The sequence below is a fragment of the Labrus mixtus genome, chromosome 16 (genome assembly GCF_963584025.1).
Source record: "Labrus mixtus chromosome 16, fLabMix1.1, whole genome shotgun sequence".
Taxonomy (NCBI): domain Eukaryota; kingdom Metazoa; phylum Chordata; class Actinopteri; order Labriformes; family Labridae; genus Labrus; species Labrus mixtus.
In genome coordinates this window covers 5,117,226-5,137,809 of record NC_083627.1, presented here as the reverse complement: position 1 = coordinate 5,137,809, position 20,584 = coordinate 5,117,226, and the positions used below count along the sequence as shown (strand labels likewise).

At 41.5% G+C, this 20,584-nt stretch overlaps 1 protein-coding gene across 2 annotated transcripts; it reads right to left on the bottom strand.

Annotated features, from left to right (window-relative positions):
• Positions 1–387: 387 nt before the first annotated feature.
• ago3b (argonaute RISC catalytic component 3b) lies at positions 388–19,596 on the bottom strand. Of its 2 annotated transcripts, none has more exons than XM_061058994.1 (20): positions 19,434–19,596; positions 18,957–19,252; positions 12,912–13,083; positions 12,672–12,792; positions 11,638–11,846; positions 10,864–11,000; positions 10,179–10,313; positions 9,946–10,033; positions 9,708–9,855; positions 9,469–9,588; positions 9,217–9,360; positions 8,345–8,511; positions 7,754–7,938; positions 7,405–7,564; positions 7,182–7,272; positions 6,853–7,047; positions 6,479–6,613; positions 6,134–6,235; positions 4,997–5,196; positions 388–4,860 (listed from the first exon to the last, which is right to left on the bottom strand). In XM_061058994.1, exons 2-20 carry the CDS (start codon positions 18,973–18,975, stop codon positions 4,752–4,754), a joined length of 2,637 nt encoding a protein of 878 aa, XP_060914977.1. In that variant the 5' UTR covers positions 18,976–19,252; positions 19,434–19,596; the 3' UTR covers positions 388–4,751. The 2 variants fall into 2 exon arrangements, with proteins under 2 accessions (XP_060914977.1, XP_060914978.1); XM_061058995.1 differs by having other exon boundaries at positions 8,345–8,478.
• Positions 19,597–20,584: the final 988 nt, after the last annotated feature.

Here is a 20,584-nt window from a genome sequence, read left to right as displayed (position 1 = left end):
TGTAAACACAGAGAGGACACGATGTTGCTGTTATAAAGTCCTGCTCTGAGGTGACTTCAGAGAGACACTGATAACCGCCCTGTGGCCATTTCCTGTCAATAATAAAGAATAAAGCGCTCCTATGCAGGGTGAGTACATGAAAACACAGATAACATCCCTCTGTAGAGATGGTCTCCTGAGCTGAGAACAGATGGACATGTTGGTGAAGCAGTGCACTAGGTGAAGAAATCTAATAATATCAGCGATAAAAATAGCCAATACCGATAGTCACTGGATACGCAAATATCAGCTGGCTGATTTATCGGTCGGGCTCTACTAAATTTAGGCGCACTTAACCTTGATTTTTGTAAATTCTAACAGCATGAAGCAAAACACAACTGACACACGTTTCATACATTGAGTATTTATTCCAAAAAATTAAATATGACAACCAAATAAAAAGGCTCAACTTAGGACCAGGATCAGATGAGTGTTAAGACAAGGTCTTGACGTACAGTTTGACTTCTAAAAGTGACACCATTTAACATAATACAAGCACATTAATAAACTGTGAAACCCAAACATCATTTGTCTTGTTTTTAAATATGATATGCAGCCGACCACAGAGGTTTCAAGATTTATTTATTGTGGGGAATCCCTTAACCTTGGGGACGGGCACTCGTGAAGGAACAAACTAACTGAAGAATTACCCCAGGTCTGTAAACGCGGACAATTCACATTAAAAGATAAAGTCGGAAATGGGTCAGATATGGCGTCACGCATACTAAGAATCTTCATTATTGCCGCCCAATCGAAGATGAATCACTGAAAAGGAGGAGAAACGTGTTTAACCGGCAGTATGGGAAGCGCCATTTCCCCTATGGAAACAAGAGTTGAATAAATAATGCTACATGAGGTCTACACAGATCTACTCGTTACCTACAGAGTCGAGAACGTTTCCCTCGTTTTATAAGTTCTACTTTTTGGGTTGTGCTGAGAGTGCCCGTCGTCTGAAACTGATCCCCACAGGCCTTTTGGTCCGGTCAGCTCCACACTGATCAGGTCTGCATATTTATGTGTTCTTGGCATATGTCAGAGGAATTCACACACACACACACACACACTCAAAATATACACACACACACACACACAGACAATCACACCTTACAGTATCGTCATGTATCAATATATACTTATCAATGTAGACTCTGGGCCTCTGCGGCCTTTCTGAAAGTTAAGATTTCTTTGATTAACTCGTTTCGTTTTCAGCACCATCATGAAAGGCACAGTCTGATAACGGACCAATATGTCCGACGATGAACTTTCATCCCTCCTCCGCTCATGAAAATGCAAAAAGAATGAACCAAAAAAAAAAACAATCTTTAATGCAGCTCTCGTTGAGAAACGTCTTCGAGGGAGCTTTTGAGATGATACAACGAGAGGGAGGATTTCACAGGTCTATGCAGAGGAGGGGTGAAGGTTCATCTGATCACTTACATGACTAAAAACAGTCTCCACTTTGTAGCGGGTCAACCAGCAAACACACAAGTAAGTAAACCTATTGCATTATTAAATTTGGAAAAAAAGAAATCTCACAGACGATTATTAAACGCCATGTTTCACTACAGCTAGCACGCCTCTGTCTCTAATAGGATTTTGTTAGAAAAAATAAGTGGTGTGTGCATTACATTAATATCTTTACATATAAATATATCTCAATCCGGACTTAAAAATGCTTTTAATTTGAAGGAAAAAGGCATCTGATAAGACAGAGTCCTGCTGCGTACAGGCTCCAGAGGTGGATTTACTGTACGTGGCATCACGAGCGCAGAAATGGATCTCTTAATAAGGCTCTAATTATACCTCTATAGACTTTCAGAAATCAAGCAGAACCAACAATAAACATGCCCTCCACTCATTTCTCTTTCAAGTAAAATCAAATGCTGGTAATGTCTGACAATTAGAAACAACTTCAAACTGACATCAAACACACGGGGAGGGGGGGGGGGGGGGTATCGGATTTCTTAGAATTAAAATGCTTTATCTAGAGGCAAAATAATCAAGCACAAACTCTGCTCCAAAGCAATAAACACATGCATCATTTTAAGTGCAGTCAAATACCATATCCTCTTGTTCTCTTAATATTAATATAATAAAGCCTATATGTATTTCTGATGACATATTAAATAAATGTGTTTTTTCTAATAGCAGCTTCAGTTTGGTTCAGTGACAAGTAGCTAGCACAGTTAGCGGTTAGCAGAGCCGTTCAACACCATGCTGTAAGTCTGTGAGAGTAAAGAGCTGTCAACACATGATACAGCAACAATCCCTCAGCTCCCCCTAAGTCCTCCCTCCTCTTCCCCCCCTCCTCCTCCTCCTCCTCCTCCTCCCCTGACCAGGCACGTTGGTTTGGTCCAAGTGATGAAACCTGAAGGCTGTGTCTGTTTTACACTGCGAGGCCTCGACAGACCGCTCTCCATGTGTTGAAAATCTTAAGACAATCGTCTGGCGACTGTTTTCTGATAAAAGGCTTAAAAAGCTTTTGACACACTTCAGAATGTTTGATTATTGCCAGAGCATGTCCTCTTTCACATGATTCTACTCTCAATAGTTTGTTAGAATTTGCTCTTTAATAAACCTCCAGGGTGCAGCAGAAAACACTTTCTTCGGTTTTGTTTTATTATATAAAGTCATGTCTACAAAAGGTTCTGTCTCTGGACTACAGCGACAACTGATCGACAGAAAAATATACAACTAGAATTGATTAATCTCTTTTATGCAAAAGTCAATGAAGCGGTGCATGATTTATATCCTCGCTGATGATCGGTGGAACAAAATGCTCAAACTAGTTAATGTTTGAGAAGAAAACTTTGCTTTCAATCATTTTGTGATCAGGAGGAGATTCTTTTATCGTCTCAAATGATAAATGTTTTTGTAAATGATCCTAAACTTATCCTTTTTGTGATGATGGGTAAAAACGTAGATACGGCTGTGTCATGTCTTTTAATATTTTTAAAACCCCATCAGCGTTTAGCGATATTATCAAAGCTATTCTTCCCCCCGTCATAGATGAAAAGAGGGCCTTACATTTTAACATGGAATCAAAGAGTTCTTCAAAAATGTCTCAGGTTAACAGATATCAAAAAAAGTTAGCAATTAATTAATTAGTGAACAAATGACATAATCGTTGCAGCCCTTTAGTATAAGCTTTGTTTTTTTAAGTGCGATGATTAAATGTTTTTTGATAACAGGATATTGTGGAAACAAAGAGTTTGAAGAGGATATGAAAGTGAGTATTTCCTCATCGTGAGAGAGGAAATTATTATTAGGAATACGCGCTCATGCTTCGAGATCAGCTACAGTCCAGCCCCATGTGTCGGGCAGTGCAATGTTTTGACAGGCTCACTCGGATTCTGCATTTACAGAGAACTGAACCAACATACCGTTAAAAACCTTCTGTCCCTCCAACGTCTTAATCTCTAACCAACAATTCAGGCACTTTGTGGAATCTCTCCAAACACTGTCCGACATCGGGACTGAGCCACACACGCTCACATCAGCAGCCGCAGTCCTTAATGATCAACAGAATGCCAAACACTGAACATCCTTCATCCAAAGTCACATAACTTGCCAAAACCAACAAATAAAAAAAAAACTATTTCAGCACGCCAATCCTCGTCGACAACACTCAGCGCTGACCCTGCTCGCTCTGCACTAACACCTTATTGCACTGAAGGAGAACGTGACGACTTCATTGGTCAGATCCTCGTTTAAAAATTGGGAGAAGTCCAAAGGTTTTGAGGTGGTAATAATCCGTCTGCTCTGAACTATTGCTGGATGTTAGTTTAAGTTAAAAAGAATTAAAGAAGGTATAAATAGTAAGAGGAATAAAACACACAGACCGTTTGGTTTTTACACTTTGTACCGAGCTGAACTAGAAGAAAAAAAAAGTTTAAAATTGTTCATTTTGTGGTCATGGCGTTGTATTCTAACAGTCCTGTTTGTGCACCTCGCCTCGCAGTAAGGCCTCATGCGATACACAATCGATGGCTGTGTGTGGCTTTGCGTAAAATAAAATAAAGATATCATTCACTGTCTGTGATGGTAGAGTGCCGAGTCACACCTGTGAGGACCCACGGGCTTAAAGGGAGACAGAAGAGTAACCACAAAGGCAGCAAGAGGGCGAAACTTCTGTGTCACGAGCGTACTTGACTAACATGCTGCCATTGTAATCACACATTTGCTCGAGAGAGAGATAGAGAGAGAGAAACAACACAAACAATTTTGCATCTAAAGAAGCAGAAAACCCCACAAACAAACATGTAAAACCGTCTACACTATAAACCAGCAACATGAGGCTCAATGTGAGGTGACAGAGCGAGGCGGGTCCTCACTGGTTCTGCTTCAAGCCCAAGTTTTTGGATTCCCTGCTGCTCTGCCATTTCTTAACACGTGAAAAAAAAGAAAAGAAAAGAAAGCAAAAAGAAACTTTGAGCTGAGTGAAAACTGGAAGCCGTTGTTGTGACGTGTGAGTGTCAACAGGAGACAGAATCCACTTGAACTGAATACAGCAGAGGAGATGAAGGTGAGAGAGAGAGAGCAGAAACGATTGGCTGGTTTCTTATTGCATAATGTGGCTGTAACTCCTCTCTGGCTTATTACATCCTTACACAGCCTGCAGTCGCAACAGTCGGGGCACGTCATTTGAGATGAGCCAGCTGATGGAAGGCGGGCACTAGGACTGTCCGAGTAGATGGAGGGATGTGGGGGGCTCAGGCAAAGTACATGGTCCTCAGTGTGTCGTGGTGGATCTGGACAGCCTTGGCCAGCGCCGTGGGGTCCCTGCCGTTACTCTGCCCTGAGACGTGGCTGCCCTCCGCGCTGTCGGGAAGAAAAGAGAGGGAAAGAATAATCAGTAACATGAAACAAAGTCTACATTATGTCACATTTGGGGAACTTAATGTTTGCGTCAGTTTTGGCGCCCACAAGTGAATGCTGTTAAAAGATTTCTCCCCACCTGTCATGCTCTTTGTCAACCAGGTGGTAGCGGGCGCGGAAGGCCACCAGGTGGGCGTAGTAGGCCGGTGCTGGGATGGAGACGGAGCGCGTGCAGCGGACATAAGTGTGGCACAGCTGGTAGGTGAGGAGCTGGAACTCATCACCGGTGAAACAGTTGTCGTCCCACAGAACGTGGTAGTGGGAGGGCCTGCTCGTACCCTGGAGGGGGGGGGGGGGTTACACATTAGACTTAATAACATCTCAGAGGACAACGCTCCACAGAGAGAGGACAAACAGCCAGCTGCTAAATATAGTTCTGGGTGTTTGACAAACTGAAAAGGATACATTCTCATTCACCCAACAACTAAGATACTCTGATATTTATCCAGAAGGTAATCTTAGTATGCATAACATAAAGCAAGTTTCACAATTAGAAAGAATATCTTACAACAGAAACCTCAAATAGACCTTAATCAGCAAAACATCCCCTCCCCCCCTTTGTACAAATATGGTCACATGGCCATTCAATCCCAAACTTGAGGCTTTAAATAGTACACAAACCAATAGGTGATATCTAAGTGTCCAATTCATATTCAGTCTTTGGTCGTCGCCTCAAATCTCAAAAACAATGACTACCTTTAAATGCTTAATAGGGGACTCTGAGAGAAGATATCCAGTAGATGTGGCACTTTAGCACCAGTCTCTCAGACCAAAACAAACTTTTCTTTAGCCACACCTCAGCACACTGCCTCCCCTCCCTCCCTGTTTTCTTATGCTTGGAAAGTCTGTTGGTTCTCCTTCAGTTGTCACTCAATGAGCCTCTACATACAGCGCCCCTGAGTTAGAGGGGCTGTCTCTCTCAACCCCATATGGTGGCAGGACTAACCGTTGGAGAGGGAGGGATTCATGGAACAAAAACATATGAAAACAGTTTGAGCCTCTGAGTGACACAAACATGTTTCATGAGGAAGCTCCGGTCAGTGTGAACACAGTGTTGAGAACAACAAACACAGAGGCAGTTTGTCTTCACTCTTTGTCTAGTAGGTCATTACTTAACAATATTTGTAGATATGATAGTTTATGATATTTGCTTAATTAATGTTAGAAATGTTGTATATTATACCTTTTAAGATTAGTTTTGACCGGTGTATTTTACCTGGATTCCAGCGTGGCTGCAGAGGTAAAAGTCAAACTCGTAGGGATGCGTGATGTCTGTGTCCACTGTGGTGCCGGCAGGAATGTTTCCACTTCGTCCAACCTGAGAGGGAGATGTGATTAAACAGAATCGTTAAAGAGAAGGTCACGCTGCCTAAAAGAAACACTGAACAGGCCTCAACAGTATACTAAACGTTTCACTTGTCTTCCATTTGGCAGATAAACCTTCAACTGAAATTTACCAAAGACATCAGATAGATGGAGAGAGGAAATCCATAAACATTACAAGATTCTCAAAGTTCTGTTGATATCTGCTACCTGAGAGGAACCCAGTTGTGTTACTCACCCGCTCGTTGCGATCTGCACAGAAGAGTCGCGTGTGATGGCGTTTTTGCACAACAATGTAAGTAATCCCCGGCTGATAGTCCTTTTCTAGACTGATGCAAGCCTCCCTGATAGCCAGAAGCTCGTAATACAGCACCTGCACAGTGAAACACAGTTAGAATTTCTACATTAAAAAACAGACTGAACAGTCCGCATTGGTAGAATAATTTCACTAGCCTAAAGATACACTGTTAATCATCAAGAATTCAACCTCAAACCTCGTCCATAGAAAGAAAATAACAGCTCATTTATAGTTTGAACTTTGAGGGATTCAATTTTATAAAACAGGCGTGAATTATTTGCTCAGTGCAAAACAGAACAGGTGAATGGTTCTACCTGTCTGAACTGTCCTTCCGACACTCCGTCTCTGTAGAAGATGATCCTAGTCGGCTTGTAGCGGGTCGATTTGTAGAATTGGATCAAGAGCTCTCGCACCATGGACGCCAAGTCCTGGATGACCTCCTGTCTGGGCCTCTGGACCCGCACTGTAGCACAGTACCTGCTGGGGTGGGCGTCCATGCTGCCTACCACCTGGAGAGCAACAACAACATTACAGAAAGGTCAGAAACTTAAATCATATGCAAACACATTACAGATTGAGAACACATTGATAGAAAATACAAGCTTGCAATTAAAGTAGTTTTTTGTTCTAGGTGAAGTCTCACCGCTGCAATAGATGGCTTTTTCCCGTCTCCTGCTGGAGGATGAGTGACATCTGCCCCGAGGAAGATGACAGGCTGCTGGAACACCGAGGGTCTGCGTGGATTTAAGAGACACAAGGTAAAATGTTGCTACACGTCTTTCAAACAGCCTACAGACAAATTCAGCGATCAGATGACAAAAACTTTAATACATTTGAGAAGAAATAGTTTCTTGTGTTGATTTTACCGTTGGTGTGGAACCAGGATGTTGTTGATTCCTCCCAGTTTGACGTTGATCTTCAGGCAGAGGTTCGAGAGGGTCTGAGGAGACGTCTTGACTACATTCTTGACCTGCACACACTGAGTGGCCATGCCGAGGAGGGTGTCGCCAACCCGCTTCACCTCAGCTGTGGGTCGGAGAGCGGACACCCCTTTCACTTTACATTCTCTTTATAACGTATTTTACAATGTTTACGAATAGCAGCATTAAGAGAGATGAGCACCCAAACGGTTTACACATAAATTTCAAGTACCAGTCTTGTTTTCTTATATTGTCAACATTACCAGAAGCGTAGTTTTATTTTTCATTTGTGTACCATATACGGGCGTCTTTCCAGGCAGGATCACGATGATGAGCTGAAGCCCGCCGTAGGTGTTTTTCAGGTGTCTGAACATGGGCTCCACGCTGTCAGCTCCCTGGGCGTATTTACAAAAACATGGCTGGCCTTGGATTGGCATCCCAGCATCCTTTGAGATTTTACGCAGCTGGTCAGTGAAGCTCCTAAACATGAGGGGGGGATGTTTCTTGGTTAATGTGGCATATCAGTGAATAGTCCGTTATCTGACACGAAGTTAATATTTTAAACTAATAGACGGAACATTTCTGCCTGAAGCAGTTTTGAAAATCAATGTATAAGTGTAAAATTCACTTTTAGACTCTAGTACGATTTCTCTAAATAAATCGATGCTAGACTTTATAGTTTCCAAAATAAAGGCTGTCTCCTAATTAAAATGTACATCTGAACTGTATATTTTATTCATTTTGTATAACTTCCAACATGTACCAACATGTGGATTATCCTTCCCCTCTCTTGTTCACTCTGGGACTATGACTTTAATAGTTTTGCCAAAACTGAGCGAGTAACAGTCATGTATCGTATCACATCTTAAATTGTATCTTGACTCACTTTAGGATCTCTTCCCTGCACTGCCTCTGTGTGGCAAAGCAGGCAATGGCCCACATCTTGATTTCCACTCCGGTGTGAAACTGCTTCCCCCTCATGTCCCACACCCCGTGGCTGGGTGTGGCCACCGTGCGGTTCTGCAACGACAGTGCAGGGTTGATCTGCTGGGGCTGACAGTCACACAGACACATACAGTACAAGGACACAGACAAAGTATGGATTCAAGAATTCAAAAGGAAATGGTGGGATTTCAGGATCAAGGGCTACTGATTACGTTATAAACTAAAAATGATGGACAGGCTGATCAGGAGAAATTAAATCTTAGGTTTCATTTGTGCTGGATTCTGTTTAAGTCATGCATTAAGATTGTAGTGCAAATGATTGTTTGGTATGGCAGAGGTTAAAAACAGGGAAAGCTTTTAAATTAAAATTGCAGTTTTAGATATGATCAGCTCAAACAGCACAGAACAGTAAAGTAGCAGAAAACCACAGCAAATTTTAAAAAGTAAAAGTTCACACACACAAATAGAAAAGATGTTTGACTTTAACAAGATGCATTCAGTGATTTTAACAGTGTCACTGCATTCAATGTAAGAAGTGAAATAACAGGGTGACATTACAGGGTTTTCCCACAAAACAGAAAAAAAGAATCAACTAAATGTTGTATGAGTGCAGCTCATTTTGGAGTGTGAAAATAACTCTGAGCCGTTAAGTGTCAAATGAATCAAGAGTGAATGTGAAGGATGAGGATCAATTACACTAACTTTTGAGATCTCATTTTAAACTAAAGGAAATCATGCTGTCTCTCTCACACACACACACACGTAGAAAAAAACACTCATGCATAAGAAGCGTGATTTAAAAGGGGAAGGTACCATAAATGGCTCAGAGCTCACCCTGCCGCCATATTGCAGCATGGGGGCGGGAAGGACTCGGCCCGTCACTTGAGCCATCTCATCTCGAACGCGGAACTGAAACTCCTGGACGAACGGATCCGACTCGTAGTTTGCACTCCTCACCTGAGAGGCAAGAAATGTAGTTTTAATTAAGAGGAAATAAAAGGGAGAAGAATAAACAAACAAACCAAAATCTTGATGGTGTTGATCTCGGGTCAACAGGACACTCACCAGCCTGCTGATCTCCTCCTGTCTGTCTGGTGCAGAGCGAGCTGTAGCTTTGATCATGGTCGACGTCTGGTTGTCTGTTAGCTTTTTAATGCAGCGCTGGCCAGCTACAATGTTGCACACCTGAAGATGAAACAGAACTTAGTCACACAATCTGACTCGGATATAATTTAATTTCACAAAGAGCAAGTGATGCATCAATTTACAGCTGACACGGAAGCTGCTGAAGCTGTAGTCCTTACCTCCAGGGGCAGGTAGGTGTGTTTCTGTTCCTGGCCCACCTGCAGGCAGGGCAGGTGGGGGTACTTGAGCTGCAGGTTGTACTTCTCTCTAAAGTACTGCGCCACAGTCCGTTCCACTGTCTGACCATTTTCTAGCTGCAGGGGAAATCTGTGCATGTGAAGGAAACAAGAATCTCCCGTTAATTTGAGCTAACGACAGCTTTGATGGCAGGTTTAGTGGTGTGATATGGAGACATACGTCTGGAGGCTGGCAGGCCGTCGTGTTACATTGCAGACTCTGTACTTCCTACGCATGGTTCCACAGTGTGTCACTTCTACTTTCAGACCTGTGAAGATGGAGAAGCATCAATGTAAACAAGCTTTTATTCATAGATTTAGAACATCTGAAGAAGCATTTCACTTAATGATACAAATATCTCCCACACAAGGTAAGGCCTGGCACTGAAGCACAAGCCTTTTCTTTGTACGTACCTTTGATCTCTTTGGTGAACTTGACCCTGTGGGAGTCAGTGAGCGGGCGCGGCTGCTCATCGATGTTGTGAATGTCCAGTACTTCACACATGAACTGGATGACTGGCTGGGCTTTGTAAAAAGCTGTGGCTGACACTGAAACAATACAGGACAAGGTCAAACTCAAACTGTGGTTTATTTGGAGACTTAAATTAGAAAGGTCACTTCTCGGTTCAAAGCCCTGGGTGATTTCCAACCAGGCAGTGAAAACCCAGTCGGTAGTAAGCGGGGGGATGTAATTGCCTTATTGCCTATGTACATCTTTGTGTTTTGTTGCTTAATTTCCTGGAAATGGCAAACGTTTTTATTTATATTGGATGTTGGAAACAAGCTGTGCCTGTCACTCACATACAAAATGCTAGACTATGATCAACTTGTCTTTGATCAATCACTATGTGATTTGAACCCGGGCCGCCTTCTTTGAGGACTGAAACAGTACACGGGGGGCACAAACTAACCACTAAGCCACCCAAATGTGTTGATTATGTATAAAAACAGGTGCTGCTAGCCAGTAAAATGCTGTTAGTGGACGCAGGCCTCCATATCGATCCTCTCATCAAACTCTCACCATGTAGGTGGATAATCATATTTCTCAAAATGATAAACCAGACACATTATATAATATAGTTTAACAGTGCTGACTTACCATCGATGTTGAGCATCATTTTCCACATGGCTGGCCGTACTGACTGATGGAAACCAAACCAAACCTCTCGTCCTCCACCTAGCGGGTGATCGTAGCCCTCTGGGGACGAGAAGAAGGATCTCCCGACGGGCGTGTACCTGATGATGACAGAAAGGTGACTCAGAGGTTAGTTAGGGTCAAAAATAAAAATGACTGAGTTGTATTTCGTGGGCGGTTCACAGAGTGCAGCATGACACAAGTGCTGTCTGGGTTACATGCTTGAAACCACAGGAGGATAGGAAGGTTTTAGATCACAAAATACTATTCTGGTTAATGGATTCAACAAATGGCATATCCGGAGTTTGGTTACATGAAATTTGAGCACTCGCTCGTTGTTGAATCCAAAGCGGAGTTTGGCTAGCTAATAAAACAGAAATATTTGGTATGCAGGTTGTAGGTTTGTTTCTAACAAACTGCACCTGTTACAATATGTGACTCATTGTGGTTGAAATACTGCATAATAAATTAAGGGAGCTTCAGGACCTCCGGGATGCAAGTATCCTTGGGTCATATTTCATGACCAGAAGTAATCTGCAAGAAATCCTCTTCACATGCTTAATTCATTACTATTCTCTTTCACTGACAATTCAAACTATAACATGGTGAAGGTTAGCTGCAGCATTAATGTACTCATCTGTAATTATCTTTAGAAATAGTCACTATTTGAACTTCAGATTTTAAAAACTAGAAATTATCTCAAATATTTCACTATGAGAGCAAACAGAGGAAACTCACTTCATGGAGGGCAGGTGTCGGAGGACGACGTCCACGGCATGAACAGGATTAGTGCTGATCGGTTTGTCCAGGTCCACCGGCTCGGCCATGACGCGTCCTGTCAAAACTTCATGCAGCATGTGCCAGCTGACCAAAGACACAAACTTAATGGAGACTTTGAATGGGCGGTCCTTCCCACCGTCACCTGGAAGGGTGACATCCAGATCCACCTGAAGAGGAAGACAAATGTTATTGTAGCCTCCTGATTAATATTAAAAAGGATGTGTCACTAGTTTTTGTGAAATAATAATTTATATTTTTATTTAAGAAGCCTTGGTCACACGTGCACAAACTCCTGAAGTTTTCGGTAAGAGCTGCCTCTGTGAACGCAAACAGCTGAATTTCTTTCTGACTCTATCCAGAGTTTCTTCTGCATCAAGCCTGAGGGAGCCGATGTGTGAACGCAGCAGAATATAATCAGGAGAATTCACTGTGACCAAGTGGGAGGGGGGTTGACGTTTATTCCCTGTGATCAGTGCACAATCAAAGACCGTATGGACGTGAAAGGTTTGATCTCCGTGCTCGTAATCAAACTGCTGCATTAAGTTTTCTGTTCCAGTATGTTTTTCTCTGCTGTTTTGCCAATATTCTCATTCTGTCAAACTATACATAGCCTTGATATAAAGGCAAATATTCTCATCATAGCATCGTACAGCGGACTCTGTTGCTTCATCTGCCACTTCTGTGTCTCTGTGTGGATGCCATGTCTTGCCTCCGGAGACCGTCAGACAGGGAAAGTCTCCCGCTGTGAGTTGCATGTTTGAACGACCAGATTAGAATGATTTCACGGGCAGCCCGCCTTAAAACCTCTAGAAATTTTCAGGAGTGCATATGTGAAAACAGCTAGAGTGTGTTAGACACAATAACTGGCAAAATAAAAGACAATACACTTGCTACACTCGAGTCCTTGGCATTCTTTGTCAAGCTAAACAATATTTTTTGGTGGTCTAGAATAAAAGAAACACCAGCATTCAAACGTATAGGTAGAGTCTCACCCCACCAGTGGCCACAGGTAGTGGAGTAGCAGTGTAAAGGCTTCTCTTCCCATCGTAAACTGGAAGACAGTCACCAAAGATGGTCACCTTGAAATGCTGAACCATGGAGTCCACCACCTCCCTGGAGAAACCACCCAAAACAACAAAACATTATATCTGAATCTGCAAACACTAAAAGATGACATTATGAGAGTAAAGTAAAAAGAAAGGGAAGTGTTGATATGTTAATAGATTTCCTACCTGTTGACCCTGCGAGGACATTTGTCAGGCTTGATGTCCACCTCATAGAGATAGACGTCGATCTTGGGAATTTCCACCTGGAAACAGTTGGCCAGAAGCTTGATGGGCTTCCCGATGGTGCCATAGCCAGGTCGACGTGGCAGCGAAAAAAGGGCTTGGGCTCCAGCGTCTCCTAAAGGAACACAGATGTGCATACTTTAAGGTGCTACCAACAGTGGAATCATGTGCTGTGAAACCAATCACTCATGCTGATAAACCTTCAGAAAAATGTCTCTTGAATCTGAAGTTCTTCCAAGCATCACACAAAATTGGAGTCTTTGAGCCATCGTTTAGTGCTAAACATCTGTAACTTAAATGTCTGAGTCACTCTAATCAATCTTACTAGCTTAGTTTATAGCAGCAGGCAGCAGGTCTAGTCAATAAAGCTTCAAACACCTGATATCCACAAACTGACAAACACCAAACTGTAGTGATATAAAGAAACTAGCTTAGTAACATTTGAGCAATCATTTACAGCTCAAGTTGACAACTGTTACATGAACTGCTTCCCATATTAGATAGGTGGAAATATACTGTATGTCAATTGTGTGTTTACAGCTCATTTTACTGACCCCTAGAGGCCAAAATGGATCAATTATTGCACATTTATTGACTGATAAATCTCTACTGTCTACACCAGGGGTGGGCAACTGGCGGCCCGAGGGCCACATGCAGCCCCCATCATCCCTCAATGTGGCCCTTATGTCAATTTGTACATATCAATTAATTGGAAACATGAAGAAAATGTTACAAAATCTGCCATGAAATCATGAAAACCAGAAATATGTCCATAATAATATTTGATCCTTGGCATATGTTAAAATTTGAGACATAATTGATTTTATTCATTTTTGTATACTACAATTTGGCCCTTTGGCAGGGAGAATTAAATGAATGTGGCCCTTGCCGTGACCAAAGTTGCCTATCCCTGGTCTACACCGTCTCTGGGAAAGATCAGCCACATGCAGTTTGTAGGACATGTTCCAGTGACATTAAAGAGGAAATTTCATAGATCATTTGGATACAAGGAAGTAATGGAAATGACACCAGAAACAGCTAAATTGTTATTTGAAACATTTATATTTGTATCGGCCCAGCTTTTCACAATAGATGCATCTTTACTCTTATTAAAATAAGATCAGTTTGTTTGATTTAGTTAATCAAGTTGTTCCTTTGATTTTGTTGCATTTATTTCATGAGCAAAACTGTATTTGTCTATCTCATCCTCAATATTTTTTTAAAATTGAACAAAACCAAAATTCTACATCTTCTCCATATACCAGTACATTCTATAATCTAAGCAACAATTTCTGACTTTTAAACCGAATTTGAATGTCTCAAAACAGCTAAAAGAGAGCCCAAACAAGTTATCCTGAATACTATCTATGATGATTTCATACAAGCAGAGAGCTCTGTGAAGACCACAAACTGTAGGAAGGAAGCGGTTAATAAGGAGGAAAGAGCAGAAGGTGTGTGTGACGGGACTGAAGATGGTCAGGGACGTTGAACGACTTCCTCATATCAAACTGACTGAACTGAAACAAAAACGGGCCAACGCTGTGTTTCCCCGTGCCGATCTGATAATGACCGTATAAAAAGGTTACAGGGTTTGGTGACATTTTGAATAAAAGGATGAATTCTCCTGATTGACATGGCCTTTGCCAGACGGGAGGAAAAGTAGGCGGCTGACACACCACAACAACTTGACACCAATTTTTATAAATGCCAAACTGGAAAGTACTCTGTGAAAGAAATGAAATGACATCACACGCGGCCACACAATTTCCACAATTGTGACTCAGAAGACCCACATACACAACAGTGACTAACACATAAGTCTACTCTACACATACACACAGAGTACAAGCTGGTGAATTATCAGGAGGTGTGTGTTTGACAGTACAGACGGAGGGAAACACTGAAATCAGCGCGTTAGAGCAGCCGTGAGGGGAAAAGTATAAAACTGTATCAGATTTAACTTTCTGTCCGGGGTCGAGAGCTGACCCTGAACCTGCCTCGAGGTGTTATCTGTCTGCATCCCCTGGTCGCTTCCTCCCCTGTGCCGTTGCCATGGAGACGACACTCATTTTGCAACAGTTTCTCCATGGAAACTACAGGCACGCCGACAGGAGGTACAAAAACAGCTGCACAAAAAATTTGTCTCATTCATCTGGAGACTCTGCAGACAGAAAACACGGACTATTTTGAGCCTGTTTTTAACTTTATGTCACTGTGTATTTATGGTATGGTCATCATTTATTTTCAGACCGTAGCACTTCAATAATTGGTTTATAGATGTTTGTCAACTACAGAACTAAGAAAACTGACTATTTTGAAAATCATCAGGATTGAGTAATGTTTTTTTTACTGCTTATTAAAAGAAGAAATCAAAATGATCTGTTTCTGTTGTGTTTGTTCTTAGTTGGAGGGGAGGGGGGGTGTAACAAATAGCTACTGTTATCAAAATGTTTAAGCTTTTTAATATAAAACACAACGGGTTCTGGTTTATTTAACATCTTGTGTTAACGTAATTGGAAAATAACCCATTCAGTGACCAGAATCTGTGATTAAATACCAACCGTGAGATATGTGATACAAAAACAAACACAGAAAACACATCTGTTAATATGACTTCTTCATGTTGTAAAGGCCTCTACTAAGGTTTTTGTATTTGTTGGTTAATTTCTTCTGAGATTTGATGTTAATAATTTCCAGCGCAGTTATCTATTTAGAGTAACGGGTGCAATCATCCGTTTCTACTTAATCCCCCCTGAGGTCAAAGGCCTCTGCATCTCCTCTAACATGTGTCAACAACTAAAGGCATTTAGGTCCACCGCCTGCTCTGCCTAAGAGTGTGAGAGAATAAAATCCTTCATTTTTTAAATGACAAGAAGTAAAGACAGGCGATAAAAAAAATAATCTAGCCTCTCTTTGATGTAATATAGAGAACACACTTCTCTATGCAGAAGACAGACAGCAACCCCTCTTCCAGTGATGACCCAAAATCACAAAGGTTCACTGTAAAATGAGCAACAATGGAGAGATTAATTTGCACTTATCAGACCGCTGCATCGTAGAAACGCACTGCACAACCCACACACAGCCGACATTCAACCCACACACACACAGAGAGTACTCCACAGATGTAATATTGTCCAGTCCTGACATCACTTCACCGATGCTGAGGAGGACTGCAGATGTGTTTCAGTTGTACTCTTAAAATAAACTGTTATAACCTCCTCTACTTTACAGACATCAAGTATGAAACACTTGTGATGGTGAGGGAAAACTTTTCTTCCCCAGGAAGTTAAATCTGCTTGACATAAAAAAAAAAAAATGAAAACATTCTCAGAGTCAAGCTGCTCAGCTGTGACAAATACATTTGTCCCTTATAAATGTAACACATCTTTGGGGCTGTTGAAAAGGGTTCCCAGGGGGATGGGGGGGGAGGTAGTGTCAACTATTTAGTCCTCCAACAAGAAAGATAATTTCATCAGGTTTCATGTCTTCAAGTTGTCCATCCCCCCCTATTTTAAACAGGCACCCATGAGTCTGTCAAAAAGTCCTACAAAATGAGTTGAGCATGTATGACTGAGAAAATGAGGATAGTGAATCCATCCATCCATCGGTCATCTAAACCCATTTTCCCGTTTGAGATCGCGGGGGTCTAGAGACGATCCCAGCTGTCATTTGAGCTGCGAGGGGCGGGGTACACCCTGGACTAGTCGCCAGTCAATCACAGGGCTGACATATAGAGACAGACAACCAGCCACACTCACATTCACACTTACGGCCAATGTATAGTCACCACTTAACCTAAGAAGCGTGTCTTTGGACTGTGAGAGGAAGCGGGAGGAAGCGAGAGTAGCTGGAGGGAACACACACACACATACTGTATACTGGGAGAACATGCAAATCCCACACAGAAAGATCCTGTCATACAGGGATTCAACCAGGGACCTCTTTGCTGTAAGGGAATATAGCTAACCACTGCGGTGCACAGGATAGTGAATACATTCTGATATTCATTTAAATTGATAGAAACTAGAACGTTTACAACGTATATTTAAAGTCATCCATCCATTATCCGTACTCCCCGTTCTGTCAGGGTTGCGCATTTCAGTCATTCAATTAGCATAAATCTCAGACATTTACTTGCTACAGCTTATGAAATACAAAGAGATGCTGGTTAAATATCTGAAATATTTTTAAATCAAAGAATGTTGTCCAAACAAACAAGCTCTCTGACCTCCCCTTTGGCGCTGGGTAATTTTACATATTAAACAAAACTGGTAAATTATTTATTACTAAAAAGGAGCAGGCCTGCTTTTAAGAATATCTTTGTCACTCAGATTTGGCAAGTAAAAGCAGTGAATTGGCTAAGCTCATTTACATCTCTGACACAGTTTTAAAACCTCTACATTGATGTTATTCACAGATAAGGCTCCAGTCTGTATTGCTCTTAGGGTTAGAAATGGGTGGAGTGTTAGAAGTATGAAAGGGTCAGTTTCTGTTAACCAGTTTGACCCTTTTTCCAGTTCACCACTGGCCCCCTACAACATCAATAATAAACAAGCCGTGACTCACAAACTGTGCCCCTTGGCAACAAAGTAAATTGAATAATGCACTGCCATGCTCAATTGATTTCTAATTAACACAGGCAGCGGTTAACTGAACATTATTCGATAGCTTGGGTAACTATGGCAGCAGCTGGTGTGAAAGGCTGCCCTTCAAACTGATATGAACACACCCTCAAATGCACGAGACACACACACACACACACCTCCCTGAATGTGAGCCAGACTCTCTCAGGCTTCAGACACACCTGACGTGATCACCACCTGCCTTTGACAGCCGACAAAGAATGACGAAGACAGAACAAATAACCCGTGAGACTGGTTTGGGACATTCACATATGCACACAGACACACATCACAGAGCAAAAGTGACCGTGAAAACACTAGTGAGAAACAATCAACCCAGTATAAAGTCCTTGTTGGAAATGGCCCAGTGCCCATTAAAGCCTCTGTTTAAAGGTAATCAGATCGCAGCGTAGCGATCGGATCAAACCTTAAAAATAGGTCTGGTAATCGAGTTTTAGTTTCAATACAGCTCAAACCTCCACTGTGTGATGTTCAAAACATTTGTGTATGACACAAAGTAATAATGATGACAGGAGAAGGCTGGATTACAGCTGGATTTCCGGAACAAAATGTAATCAAACCAGGTAACAACAAGTCATATTGACAAACAGACTGGTAAAATAGCTGTCGAAATAAAACCAAAATACCTTTCATTCATCACTTTAGTTTAAACCCTATGACACACTCAAAATTCCTTACTAACAACTAATGCCCTTATTTCATGTAAAGGTTTTCATGGGTCGACCTGGACCCAGTGACACAAGATCTGACCTGGGATATTTTACTTTGGTCCCAGGTCTGTTAATCAGTTCATCAGGTATATATATATATATATATATATTTGTTTCTTTGTATACTGTATTTCGGATTTTACTCAAATTAGGTCTCAATGCTGGAAAGTGATTAAGCATGGACGTTTTTTTGTTTGTGTGTGTGTGTGTGTGTGTGTGTGTGTGTGTGTGTGTGTGTGTGTGTGTGTGTGTGTGGGGGGGGGGGGGGGTCTCCCTTAAATTAAAATCACTTGAAGTGACCCCATGCTGACTGTTTAGCTTCTGGTCCTTTTTAGAGAGCTAGTAGCCTAGATTGTGATATGTAGTCTCATTTGGAGGGATGGTAAAGAGGTTGTGAAGTTGTAATCTTAAAAAAGAAATGTTATTATCTTGAAAATATCAGGACAAAAGTGGATCCATGATAGCAAAATAGTCTTTAAAAAATCCAATAAAGTTTACATTTGTAATAACTGGGCTCTGGAAAACCTATTTAAATTCCTAAATGTTCGATCAAAATCGTTAAACTTATATCTGCACACACATAAACCCAGCACCCTCACACTCAGCATGGCCATTAGTCAGGGGGATCCCACCTGTTGTTCCGATTTCCATTCATGAGGTCTCAGTCCGGATGACCCGGCACCCAGTTGTTACTTCTCCCTTCGCAGGTCAAAAACGTGACTTCAGATCCGCTGACAGGCAACCCTGCTCCCCCGGCCTCGCTGCTCCCCCGCTCCCCCGGCTCGGGTCGCTGAAGTGGAACCGGGCCGCTCGGGGTTCCTCTCGGCTGGAAGTCTTCCCCTTCGCCGACCTGCCTTACCACCAAAAGACAGCTCCAAGTTGTACAAAACGTCCCCTGGTTCGTCCGTTCTAGTTTCTGCTGTTGTATCTGGAAGGAAAATAAGATAAGTAGCGGCGCTGGAATTGTTTGTGACAGTTCAGCCACAGAGTTGGTTCATTTCACGAAGTCGTTAGCGGCGGTTGGTAAGCTAACGGCGTTAGCTAGCGTTAGCCGACGGAACTAGCGACTAACTGACAACTCGACACACGTTAAATGTACAGATAATTACCGGAACAGTGAGTCAAATTCGTCGTCCCGGTGGGTTAACGTGTCGATCCGGTGTTCTGCTTTAGCAAATAGATATGAGGGGGTTCACTTGTCCAGCGTCCTCCCTCTCGGTATCGGCGAGAAACCGGTCTAAAATCTGCACTTACACCGCCCTCTTGCTCCCTGTTATAAATCTGGCGAGGATAGAAAATAATGACTTCCGGTAGATTCCTTCAAAACAAAAGCATGATTAACGATTAAATAGTGCGCTGTTCATGTTTTAGTATCAATTTTACATATATATTTTTATTATTTTATTCAAATGATACGGAACCCCTGAAGTTCCTGAAAGTGTATTTTGTGAATTGTTTTTAATTTAAATCTGAAAAGAAACCAGTGATTGCAAAATAATTAATCAAACTTATAAAAATATAATAGTAATAATATTATAAAATTATCTTGTGTACACAATAATACAATAGAATAGGATAGAATTACTTTATTGATCCCAAACTGGGAAATTGTGGTGTTACAGCAGCAGGTTATCCAACACACAATATGAGCAAAAAACACAATATTAGCAAATTTAAACACAATATAATATTAAATACAAAGTAAATAAGCACAAAAAATATCAAAACAATGAATGTGAATATATACAACCAGGATTTAATTTAGCATTACTAGTCTTAAATATGAAAGATTAAATGTAAATGTGCAAAAACAGAGTTGTAAATGGACAGTATTGACATAAGTTAAAGGGCATGAGTGTAGACATATTATCAGCAGAGAAAGTTATTATTACAAGGTATTATCTTTCTTGGCACAATGACATTTATATGCACCATTAAATTATATTGCATATACAATAAAATAACTTGTGCACACAAGATATTAACTTTCATGTACAACACAATAACTTGTGCCCACAACATAGTAACTTGAGGGTACAAGATAATTATTTTGGGTGCAGAAGATAATTTTATAGTGCATACAAGATAATTTTATAGTGCATACAAGATAATTTAATGGTGCATACAAGATCATTTTGTAGTGCATACAACATTATAACTTGTGAGCACAAGATCATTTTATTGTGCACACAAGTTGTCACTGGCTTCTTTCTCAGAATTTAATTTAAAATCAAATGAATTCCCTCCTACACCATTAAAC

Coding starts and splice junctions, on each gene's coding strand:
- ago3b (XM_061058994.1), bottom strand. Junction 11,001..11,637: donor CGACACCTGCCCTCCATGAA/GTGAGTTTCCTC, acceptor TGTCATCATCAG/GTACACGCCCGTCGGGAGAT. Junction 7,048..7,181: donor AAAAGCCATCTATTGCAGCG/GTGAGACTTCAC, acceptor GTTGCTCTCCAG/GTGGTAGGCAGCATGGACGC.